The sequence below is a fragment of the Trichosurus vulpecula genome, chromosome 4 (genome assembly GCF_011100635.1).
Source record: "Trichosurus vulpecula isolate mTriVul1 chromosome 4, mTriVul1.pri, whole genome shotgun sequence".
Taxonomy (NCBI): domain Eukaryota; kingdom Metazoa; phylum Chordata; class Mammalia; order Diprotodontia; family Phalangeridae; genus Trichosurus; species Trichosurus vulpecula.
In genome coordinates this window covers 291,810,222-291,822,873 of record NC_050576.1, presented here as the reverse complement: position 1 = coordinate 291,822,873, position 12,652 = coordinate 291,810,222, and the positions used below count along the sequence as shown (strand labels likewise).

The window sequence follows — 12,652 nt, the reverse complement described above, 5'->3', positions numbered from 1 at the left end:
AATGAGTGAGTCTATTGAATGATGAAGTACCAGTCATGAAATAAAAGTACTACATTATCCTACTTTTGAATAAACATAGCTTCCCTTCTTTCCCTGAATTCTGAGCCTTTTCCACTTGGGCCCCATGCCCAATGCCCCTTAATCAGTTTCTCTACTTCTCACACTGGCAAAGCTTAAAGATATCAAATCAGTGTTCCCATGATGTGACAGATGTGGTAAGTGCTTAAAAATTAGAAAAACTCATCAATAGTCCTTTCAAGTTATACTGGAAAACCTATTTGTTATTTAACTGCAGGTGGCTCTGATGGCATGTCCTATAAACATGCACCTCTTTTGATTTGTAATCATCTTTTATAGTCATGATCATGTATTTCAGCAATGTCTTAAATCAGCAGCTAGTTTTAGTTGAAACAGAGCAGATATCGTATGTAGCCTTTCTTTTGAGGAAAGGGAGACTAAGGCATATAATAACAAAGAAGGTCCCAGGCAAATCCAAGAAAAGGAGTTGTACTCAGACTCATAGAAACTCAGAGGTAGAACAGAGACCATTTAGTCAGATCCCTACATGAATGAGAATTTCCAACAAATGTTATCCAGTCTGCACTTAATATATTAAGTAGGGGAGGGCCTGAGAGGGAGGGAATATAGCCCCTAGGGGAATACTATGATAGTGATGAGTCCTAGGGGTGGGAGATTGACAGCCAGGACACAGTAGATTTCCTCCACCCATGGCGACAACATGAGACAAGAGACTGGTTGGTGATTCTTTGCTTCCTCCTTGAATTGTGTCCACAACTGACCCCACCCATGTCCCCTAGGTCTCTCCTGTTGACCCTGTAAGACAAAGCTTCAGTGGTCCACATTATTTACAGCTCTGCACATACGTACTTACTTTTTTTTTTCTTTTTTCCTTTCCCTTTGTTCTTTTTAATTTTCTTTCTTTCTCTAAAGGTCACATTGACTGAGTAATACTCAAACTAATCGTGGTTTTTAAGTTCTCATTTCTCTGGAACTCGTTATTGATATAAACCCATTAGACAAAGCTAATGTACCACCCCCTCTCAGGCAAAGTTGATAAATGATCCCACTGGATCCTTTTTTCCCCTTCAGAGAGTTTACTCATACCCTGATCAGAATGTCATGAATTCTCAGTAGGTGAGAAACTGCACGAAACATGAATATTTTATGTGACCCTACAGAGGAATTCACTTCTAGCAAGTAGCATAGGTTCATTTTAGAATAGAAAAATACAACTGCAGGTTAACAAATAAGAATTCAAAGGTCATGAATCACTTGTAAGCTTTGGGGAGATGAAATTGGATTCTGTATATGTTTCTCCATAAAACCTGCAGGAAAAAAAATGAATATCTTACACAGTACCTAGGAAAGATTCCAAATCTGCCTCCAAGGTCTACAAGCAAATTTAGAATTATTGTTTAAAATCCCCTAAACACAGACCATATTACTTGTTTCTGGTTCATGATGATTTCCAAAACCTAAACTTAAGTGTCTTGGATTTCATTTGTCGGTAGTTGGAAGTTTCAGTCCCTAAGCTTGGCAATAACTATTACTAGAATGAGAATTATATAGTTACTGGTGTTTTAGAATGAATTGTCTCTGCTATCATGACTCACAGGCACTAAAACACTTGTCGAATGAGGCACTTACATATTTTTTAAAGAGTAAAAGCAAATAAATGAAGGCACATCCATTTGACAATGTAACAATATGTCTTTGGGAGGAATCAATAAAATCTTGTACTGGTAAATATTTAACAACCAGGTCTCAGGGGAGGTGGGGCTTTGAAATAGTGTATGCAATATGTACACTTTTCAGTTTAATCTGCATAATTTTTTATCCTTCACTTTCTTAAGTCTAGACTATAATCAACAGAATAATTTCTGAGATATAAATGCTCATCCTGGAAATTTAATAATCATCTCTCAGGAAACAGTTTGAGTGACTTAACACCCCTGAGCCAATATCAGAGCAAGCCTTCTGAGAGAGGCACAGTGTTATAGTGGAAAGGGTGCTAGACTTACAGTCAGGAAGACTTTAGTTTAAATCCCACCTTAAACTCTAACCAACTCTATGACCCATAGCAAGTCACTTAACTTGTCTATATCACTGAGGTATACCCAAGTTCTAAGATCTCTTCTGGTTCTAAGATCTTCACTTTTCCCCACTCTGTGATGCTTCCCTTGTCAATAATAATACAGTTATATAAAATTATATATGAGATAATGCACATTGGCAAGTTTGGGAGAAAGATTAAAATGAAGGTAGCTTTGTGGAAGGTGTAGAAAGTGAGTTCTGCTGCTATTAATCCTAGATTTTGTTTGTTCACAGTGATGAACAGATGCAAGGGGCAAACCTAGGACGCAAAGATTTCTGGCGCAAGATGTTCAAATCTCAGAGTGCGGCAAGTGACACCAGCAGCCAGTCAGAGCAGGACACATCCGAGTGTACTACAGCTCACTCAGGAACAACCACTGATAGGCGGTCACGCTCACGGTCCAGGCGGATTTCACTCCGAAAGAAACTTAAACTCCCCATAGGTAAAAGTAGGTCTATTTATTTATTTGTTTCTTTATTATTTACTTTGTACATAGCATGCTTGCATTGTAAGAGGGAGCAGAAATTCCACCCAATTTAATGGGAGAATATTACTAATTCATCCTATTAATCAAAAAGCATTCACCAAGCATTTACTATGTCCTAGGTATGGCCAGTGGGCATAACCGTATTATTTAAAGCCCAGTCCGGCACATTGTCATCCAAAGTATATAGACTGAAGAATTTCTCCCCTTTCATATCTTATCATGTTGAGGTGCTTGCCCTATTTTAAGGACATATGCTGGGATTCTTGCTTGACTGAGATTGGAGGGAATATTGAGCCATGTTAATAGACTGTCTCTTAAATAGGAAACTGGCTAAAGAGATCATCTCTCTCGGGCCTAGCGGATGGCGTGGAAGATCTCTTGGACATTAGCTCAGTAGACCGTCTGTCTTTCATCAGGCAAAGCTCGAAGGTAAACTAACCATCACGTTGTGAAATTTAAATGAGCTAATAAAACTTTCAATGCTGGGAATATCATAGGAATGATAGATTTAGAGCCAGAAGGGACCTCTTTTTACAGATGAGGAAACTGAGTCAGAGAGGTTAACATGACTAGTCACATAACTAGTGAGTGTGAAAAAGCAAGATTTGAACCTGGGTCTGCCTGACTTCAATTCCAGCCCACTATTCACCCCAGGAGTTCACTGAGGGGTGATTAAAGAGGCCTTTAAAGTGAACAAATTTGGAAAAGTTCAAAGAAAAGCAATGATGAATGAATGATTGAAAGTGACAACGGATGAGTAGTAGTAGTCTGTAGGTATACACTTTAGAGGCAGCTAGTTGGCATGGCAGATGGAGGTCTGGGCTTAGAATCAAGAAGATGCTAGTTCAAATCCTGTCTCAGATATTTCCTAGCTGAAACAAGTCACTTAACTTCATCCAATCTCAGTTTTCTAGTCTGTAAAATGAGAGGCTTGTAGGCTCTAGCCTCAAGGTCCCTTCCAGCTCTGTCTATAATTATAATTTGGCAGGTTCTTAATGTTGAAGATAAACAGTTTATGGGAATCTTGGTGTTGTGGAAAGAGAGCACACTATTTACAATTTAGAATAAAAAGCAGTAAAAAGTTCTATTTGATCCATTGTTACAAGCCAAAGCAGGGAAAAACATCACTTGGCACATAGAGAAGGATGTTACCTTCTGAATAGGAGTTATTTCCCACATGGCCTTAGCATATACAGAAGCCACAGTCATGCTGGCCACTCAGGCACTGGCCTTGTAAATAGTTTGTTGTTAGAAGAGAAGAGAAACAGATTTTGTAATTGGCTAGTCTCTCTGACATTCCGTCTCACCTCTTCCACAACTCCTCTGCCTATGCTTGCCCTGGAAGGAAGGAGATCCTGTTCCATTGTGCTTCCTAGTCACCTGTGTAGGCCCAGTAACTTTCCCTCCTTTCCATCTTCTAGCTTTCCATTTACATACTACTATCTAATGCCCTGAAAATTCTCTACCCTGAGGCCAGACTCCTGAGGATGTGATCACCTACCTGAATTTACTCCTTGACAATCAACAAATTCATACCCTGTCATACATAGCTCCCTGAACTGAAAACCTTGACTTATATTTCATGGGGGGGAAAACATTTGAGGACACTTTCTTTCTCTTCTCCTCTCCTCTCACTTTACTCAGATGCCTTTTGCCACTACCATTGTCCCTGTCCCACAGGAAGGGGTGACTCTTCTATTGCCAAAGCTAACGCCTTTATGTGCACAGGTGATCCCATTCCATCCAGTCCTCTCCAGCATATTGCTTCTTCTATCATCCTTCTGTGACTAATCTTTGATCTCTTCCTGCTTACTGGTTGCTTCTCTACCTACAAATACCCCCCCCCCCCCCCGTATCTACCAGCCTCATAAAAACCTTAATTGATCCATCTATCCCAGCTGACTATTGTCCCATATCTCCCTCCTCCAATTTTTTTGGCTAGATTTTTTTTGAAGGGTGAAGGCAGGGCAGTTGGGATTAAATGACTTGCCCAAGGTCACACAGCTAGTAAGTATGTCAAGTGTCTGAGGCCAAATTTGAACTCATGTCCTCCTGACTCCAGGGCCAGTGCTCTACTCACTATACCACCTAGCTGCCCCTTTGGCTAGATTTCTTGAGGCCATCTATAATCAGTGCCTCCATTCCTCTCCTCTCTCTCTTCTTAACTCTTTGCAATCTGTCTTCCAGTCTGATTACTCAAATGATTCTGATCTCTTAATTACCAAATCAAATGACCTTTTCTCAATCTTAGTCCTTTTTGACCTCTCTGCAGCTTTTGGCACTGGCCTCCTTGTTGTTACTCACACTCACAGAACTCCAGAGTTGGGATATGAATTCAGTTCCTTTGATTCCATTCAGTGATCTTTCCACCTCACCATGGGAGTTATTTCCTGACCTTTTCCAATCCATGATATAACTGTGAATTTGCTAGGATACTTCCAAACTGTCATGTGCTAGTTTAATCACCTTGTCAACAGGACCACATATGCCTCTAAAGATGTTTTCATACATACATACATACACACATATACATACACACATACATACATACATACACCAATCATATACTCTCTGCTCCATAATCATTACAACTGCCTTTACTCTCTATCTTCATGGTCAGAAATTGACAGAAGGAAGTGAGGAAACTGAAGATGAAGCAACATACCAAGGACCCCATGATACACCAACATTACATTAAACTGGTAGGGAAAAAGCAAGGTTCCACAGCTGTTAACAAAGGGTGTCATTCAAGTAGTATGTGGGCTTGTTCCTTTTAGAATTAAAGTTTATAATACAAAAATGACTTTATTTCCTACATGAATTATTTACTGGCATTTCCCTTCATTAGTACGTTGGTAAAAGTGGTGTTTTTTCTGTTGCTTCTGTGAAGCTTTCGCTAAAGGAAATACGGGTATATACAAGTATTGGCTCTGGAGCTAAAAAATCGTACTCTTAATCATGGGCAAGCCATTTAATGTCCCTGGACCTTCCTTATGCCCAGGATGAGGTGGGAAAAGCACTGGATATGGAATCAAAGGAACTGAGCTCAAATTCCTACTCTAGAGTTGGGAGATGCAGTGTCTTGCATGAGGAACAGTATGAAGGTCACTGGTTTATAGAGTACATGGGAAGGAGTGAGGTGAAAGAAAGATTAGGAAGGTAGGAAGGGTCCAGGATGTGAAGACCTGGTTCATCTGTAAAATGAAGTAGGACTTGATGACCTTTGCTGTCCCATCCAGCTCTAGATTCAATAAACATTTATTAAGCACCTACTGTGTTCCAGGCACTATGCTAAGCACTAGGTACAGAAAAAGACACAAAAGATAGTCCCTGCCCTCCTGGAGCTTACAATCCAATGGGGAAGACAACATGCAGACAAAGCAAGCTATATACAGAATAAATAAGAAATAGTTAACAGAGGGAAGGTGTTGGAATTAAGAGGTGCTAGAGAAGGCTTTCTGTAGGAGGTGGGACTTTAGTTGAGACTTACAGGAAACTGGGGAGATCAGTAGTCAGAGTGGAGGAGGAAGAGCATTTCAGGCATGGGGGCCAGCCAGAGAGAATGCCCGGAGCTGAGAGATAGAATGTATTGTTCAAGGAACATCCAGGAAGCGAGTGTCACTGAACCAAGAGTATGTGTTGAGGAATAAGCTAGAAGAAGACTAGAGAGGTAGGAAGGGGTTAGGTTATGAAGGGCTTTGAAGGCCAAACAGAGCATTTGCTTTTGCTCCTAGAGTTAATAAGAAGCCACTGTCTCTGGTCCGGAATCCTTTCCTTAACTTGGAGTCCTTTCTTGTTGTTTGTTTCAATCATTTAACATGCATTTAATTAAGTACCTATGTTATAGTAGGCAATATTAGTTCCTGGGGATACGATATTTTGGTTGTGGTTGTTTTTTCTTAATTCCAGACTGAGTAACTATGAGCCAAAAGAAGTCTTCAAACAAACATAAAAGATTTTCAATTGATCGTAATAAAACCACAATCTTCAAATTACTTAATAATGTGTATAAGATTCACTTTAGAGAAGAAAATTAGTTTAGTAGATAGAGAGCTGGCCTGCAAGACCAAAAGAACTTGGTTTCCAGACTTGTCTCTGATATACTGGCTGTGAAACCCCACTTAAACTTTCAGTTCAAACCAAGTCACTCTCTCATATTATGAATTGCCAAACAGTAGCCGCTCTGCATTGGTGGATAGTTTCCTCACTAGTTGCTCTCTACACAGATGAAATCACAGCTCTGGAGAAAATAAAGAAGAGAATAAAGAACTTTAACAAAAGAAAATGGCAACAAAAAGTGATTAATTTCCATTTCCACTCTCATCTCTTTTCATTTTCTTTGTTTTTTTTTAAATGTATTTTGTTGCTGTTATCATTCCTGCCTTGGGATTTTGAAGTATATAAAAAAAAATAAGAACTATCGGGCCAAGGAGAAATATACTTTAATTTTTAGAACAAGAAACATATGATTTCAAGGTTAAGCATAGTGCATTAGTGACAAAATAATTTATGCTGAGCCTTTCTAGGAGAATTATTTTACTCTGTTTGGCTCTCTTTAGTATTTAATGATTCATTTGAAGTGGCTTATATGAAGGAAGACTGTGGTTTTGCCGATGACTTTGCATTGAAGCTCCCTTGAATGATACACTAGGAAAATGATATCACCATTGTTCACTAAATAATTTTCTCAATGTTTCATTGTCAAAAATACAATCCGCTTTCTGGCTATGGCATTTATTTTGCAATATCTTTATCAGAATGTGAGAATATACTACAATGGTTAACCTAGCCTATTGAAGAATCCTGAAGGACCTGAAATAAATGTATGTGCTTAAAAAAATTCATTTCCGAAGGAAGGAGTAGAGTCCCACCAGAACATGCTGCCATCTAATTTAGCTTCATTCCTAAGACCAGTTTTCTGTTTTCTCAGGTTAAGTTTACCAGTGCAGTGAAACTATCTGAAGGAGGGCCAGGAAGCGGGATGGAGAATGGACGAGATGATGAAGAGAATTTCTTCAAAAGACTTGGTAAATGACATGTAGCCCTCAGAAATTCATTTAGGCTTCATCACATTAAAAAAAGCATGGTTAAATTGAACAATCTATCCTCATTTCTCCTTTTGTATTTCTTTCCCTTTCTTTCTGCTTTCCTTTCTCTCCCTTTTTGCCATTTTCTCTCATTTTAAAATACATTTCATATTTCTTTTATATCATTTCTATTAGTTAGTTATCTTCCTTTCCTTTAGCATTTTTCCTCCTGATCTGTTATTAGAATCATAGTACCATAGCATCAGAGAATTGGAATAGATCTTAAAGGTCATTTGATTTAACTTTCCATGTATAGATAAATAGATATCTATTTTTTTTTACTTATGCAAACATACATATGTATTTTTAACAACTTTCCTGGCAAATTTTTATCCAGCCTCTGATTGAATAATTCTAGGGTTAGAAAGCTCATTACTTCACAGTGCAGTCTGTTCCGTGATAATATGGCTGAAATATTCCTCCCTGGAACTTTGACCAGTCCTACCCTTTATTTGTACTCTAAAGCTATAGAGAATAACTGTTGTTTCTTTCTCATGGCAAACCTTCAAATATTAAAATACAATATTATCTATTCCTTTAGTCTTTTTTTGTCTGAACTAAACATTCCTAGATCCATCAATTCTTCTTCATATGACACGATTTCTATTGTTATGGCCGTCCTGATTGCTCTCTGGATCTATTACAAGTTATAAAGTTTTCATGTAAAATATGCCCACAACTGAACATAATATTCAAAATAGAGCCTCATCAGAATACAGTGTGACTACTCTCTCCAATGTTCTCTTTCTATACATGTGCATATATATATATATATATACATGCATATATACATATGTATACTCATACTTGTGCTGGCTTAGGCTGTATATTTTTAGGGCAAAAGGAGAGGGAGGTAAGGAAGGATAGAAAAGGAAAAAAACACTTTTGTAGTAGCTACTATGTACCAGGCATTGTACTAAGCACTTTTTAACAAATGTTATGACATTTGATCAAAATATCATTTCATGATGTTCATATACTATAGTTTGTTCAATCATTCCCCAGCTGATTGATAATCACTTTGGTTCCAGTTTTTTTCCCTACAATTAAAATGACTTCTAGTAATACTTTCATGTATACGGGAGCTTTTTCTGTTTTCTACCTCCTTGGGATTTATGTCCAGTAGTGGAATTGCTCAGTGAAAGAGTATGAATAGGTTAATGACATCTCTTATATCATTTCACATTATTTTACAGAAGTTAGTCTAAATCAGAACCCTACCAAGAACTTACTCATATGCCTAAAGCCCATTCAACACTGATCATTTCCATTTTTAATCTTCTTTTCTAAACTGATGGCACTATGCCTATTGCATAAGATTGTAAGAGCTTTCATAACTGACATCATAATTGAACTTGTATCAATCTTACAGACAACTCAGTCATTTTTAGACAAAGTACTGTCTAGTAACTCTTCCCTTGTATTGTATCTCTGAAGTTGATTTTTTTTAACCTAGGTATACAATTTTACATTTATCCCTACTAATTTTATGTTTTTAGTTTCAGCACAATTATTTTTCAATCTTCATGTTGTCATCCAGTGTGTTAAAATATCCTCTCTGCTTTGTGTCTTCTTTAAGTTTTACATATATATATCTACATCTATATTCCACCTAAGCCTGTATCCAAGTCATTGAGAAAAACATTAAACAGCACAGAACCACACACAGAGAGATGACCAAGGAGTCCTATGGGGTCCTATGAGGACCTCTAGGTCCTCAAGTGTGGCACTTTGATTCAATCCAAACTTGACAGAACAAATCCCTTTAATAAAAGGATTTGTTTTGTAAAACCTGGACTCAGTCAAAAGGCCGCACCCCAGGCCCTAGAAGGCTACATGTGGCCTCCGGGCTGCAGGTTCCCTACTGTCCACGGCATTGCACAGGACAACTTCCAAGTTGACTTCCAATCATTAATGGTTATTCATTTTGCTAGCCATTCAGCCGGTACTGTAGTCACATAAGTGAACTCTTATGTAGTCCACATCTCTCCATATCTTTTTCAAGACTAGCATGATACTTTATCAAAATCTTTGTAGAAATCGAGGTAATCCCTTTATACAGCATTCTCTAGATCTATCAGTCCACTAGCCCTAGTTGAAAAATAAAAAAAGGAAAGAGCAGGAAAGAAACCAGGTTAGCAAAGTATGAGTTTTTTTTATGATGTAATATTATTTTTTTATTTCATTAAATATTTTCCAATTACATGTGAAAAAAATTTAATAATCCTTTTTTAAAAATTTTGAGCTCCAAAAAAAAAATTTTTGAGCTCCAAATTCTCTCCATGACCTGTTCTTGATGAAGTTATTCTGGCCTCTTATGTTCACTGTATAATTTTCTAGGTGTCCAGTAATCTTCCTTTTAGAAATATTGCTAAAATTTTGCTAGAGATTGAAATCAGTATCAATGACCTGCAGTTTTTCCTTTCCGTTCTCTTTCCCTTTTTGAAAATCAAGACAACACCTGGTCTTATCCGGTTTCGTACTATTTCTATTTGCCACCATCTTTCAAAGAACTTCCTATCAGAAGGAGTTACCTTGAATTCATCAAAGTCATCTAAATGGTCTCTAGCTTCTTTATATCCTTACTTATCTTGGGTATCAGCTGACTATTAGTCATTTTCATTCTGTCTTTTCCAGTTCAAAAAGATTTTCTTTAAGAAAAGCAAAAGAAAAATAAGAATTAAATAACCTTCTTTCTTTGTATTATCTCTCATCCTCATCTCACCCACCCCAAATAATGGTCTTATTTCTTTGATCCTCTTCTTTGCCACACTGGGATAACAACAACCCCTTATTATCATTATTATTATTATTATTATTATTATCATCATCATCATCATATTTAGCCTTCCTGGCCAGCTAAAGCTCATGCTTAACGTTAGTATTCCTAGCACTTTTCTCACAGGATCATGCCATGCTTTTGTATTAATTCCCCCATTATCTGCTCTTACTTTCATCCTCCGTATATGGCTTTTAAAGATCTAAGTTAGTTGGGGAATTTCCTGTGCAGCCACATCAATCTCTTTGAAAAGCTACCATTTTTCCTTGCTATCAAATTAATTCTCTTTGGGTCTTGAGAATTCTACTCTTAAGAGCTTTCCATTCCTCCTAGGTTGACTTCTGTGCTATAATTTTTGTTTTTTAGGATTTTTCCTGTATTCTAGCCTCAGATTATATCATGTGACCCATATTTTAATATATGCTTGCCTTATATATTTTAAAATGAGTTCACATTTTTATTTGCTACCAAATTCACTAAATACCTGTGATCTCAGTCAATAGCTCTGTTTAGAGCAGCACTTAGAACAGTGCCTGCCATATATTAGGTGATTGATATTTATTGATAGATACTTATTAGTTATTAATTTAGATTGGGAAGGAGGAAATGGGAGTAGGAATGAATGAAACAAATTATTTTTGCAGCTCTTTTAAATCTCTGCTCCAATTTTCTCTCTGGCTGGATGCTGTCTACCTCTTCAGGTTGCCATAGTTTTGATGACCATCTGACCTCCAACCAGGAGGGGGCAAAATACAAGAATGTAGTGAATCTGGGAGCAATAAGACAAGGCATGAAGAGATTTCAGTTTCTGTTAAATTGCTGTGAACCAGGTACTATTCCTGATGCCTCGATCCTGGCAGCTGCCCTAGATCTGGTAAGTAATTTTAAGGGTCTAACCAATCCTTTCCTCATTTCCCAAGTGACACAGTCAACTGAGATAAGAACAAATAGCTAACCTCAAAGCTTTCTCTGCATGGCAAAGCAAAGACTGGTCAAAATGGGTATCAAGTGGAAATATTTCATTTTAGGTAAACACTTCCATATGTGATTCAAGTTCAGTTTCCAATTCTTATAGTTGCCTTTTACTTTTGAAACTCTTGAGAATTGTGATATAGTGATAACACTGATATATCCCATGATAATAGTAGATATGAAATTTGAAAACTTGAAGAGAGAGTCTTTCTGGAAATTTTTGCTTTTATTAAAACTAAAGCATATGAAAACTTTGTAACAAACCAGTACCATCTAATATAATTATAACTTTGTACCTTCATAGATAACAGTTCTAGAGGTGGCAGAGGGCTAAGAGTTTATTTCCTCCTCCCATTTTACAGATAAGAAAACTGTGGATGAGAGATGTTAAATAAGGTCCAGATCACACAGATAGTAAATAGCAGAGCCAGTATTTGAATGCTGGTCTTCTAATTCCAAATTCAATGCTATTTTCTACTTCATCAGATTAAATTACTGCTTCAAGTGTTTATTAAAATGGATTAAAAAGTTCTTAGAACTATCTTAGTTTCTGGGTCATATCTTGGAAGTCATCCAATCCTTATAATATAACTCATTCAATTATTTTAGTCTATTTACAACCTCATTGAGCTAAATTTTATGTTAGGCAAAAATCTTTCCATTTGTTCAAAAATAGAATTTCACCCTCCAAAGACCATAAATGTAATCATGTAATGTCTGTAATTGGCATTCAAAAAATGACAGAATCTCAGAATTGGAAAAAACCTCAAATGTCACCTAGTCCGACCCCTAATGTTACAGGAATTCCCCTCTACAACATTGCAAATGGCTACTTGGCCAACCTTCACCTGAACTCTCCTAAGTGAAGTGAAACTCATGCCTCCAGAGATGGCCCACTCTGCTTACATCAAAGCCAAGTCTGCCACCTGGCAACTTCCATTTACTGATCTTAGTAGCTCTTTGTAACGTCTGCCTATTGGTTTCCTTGTGGTGAGTATAACAAGTCCTAATGGCTCTTCCATGTGACAATTCTTCAAATACTCGAAGTCAGCTATGTTCCTCTCCCTAAGATTTCACTAAGCTAAACATTATCAGTTGCTTCCATGGATTTTCCTTGCATGGTTTCCAGTACGTCTGCCATCAAGGTTGCCCTTTTCTGCTCCTCTCCTTCTAAAATGTCATACCTGGAACTGAAGACAGTATTTCAGTAC

General features: G+C 37.4%; 1 protein-coding gene across 1 annotated transcript in view; it reads left to right on the top strand.

Moving 5' to 3' along the window:
- UNC80 (unc-80 homolog, NALCN channel complex subunit) overlaps positions 1–12,652 on the top strand; it is a 227,958-nt gene that overhangs the window by 77,932 nt on the left and 137,374 nt on the right. Inside the window, exons 19-22 of the mRNA XM_036755726.1 lie at positions 2,350–2,558; positions 2,926–3,032; positions 7,534–7,630; positions 11,171–11,343. Of these exons, the coding sequence (XP_036611621.1) occupies positions 2,350–2,558; positions 2,926–3,032; positions 7,534–7,630; positions 11,171–11,343 (586 nt within the window). The remainder of the gene's footprint in view (positions 1–2,349; positions 2,559–2,925; positions 3,033–7,533; positions 7,631–11,170; positions 11,344–12,652) is intronic.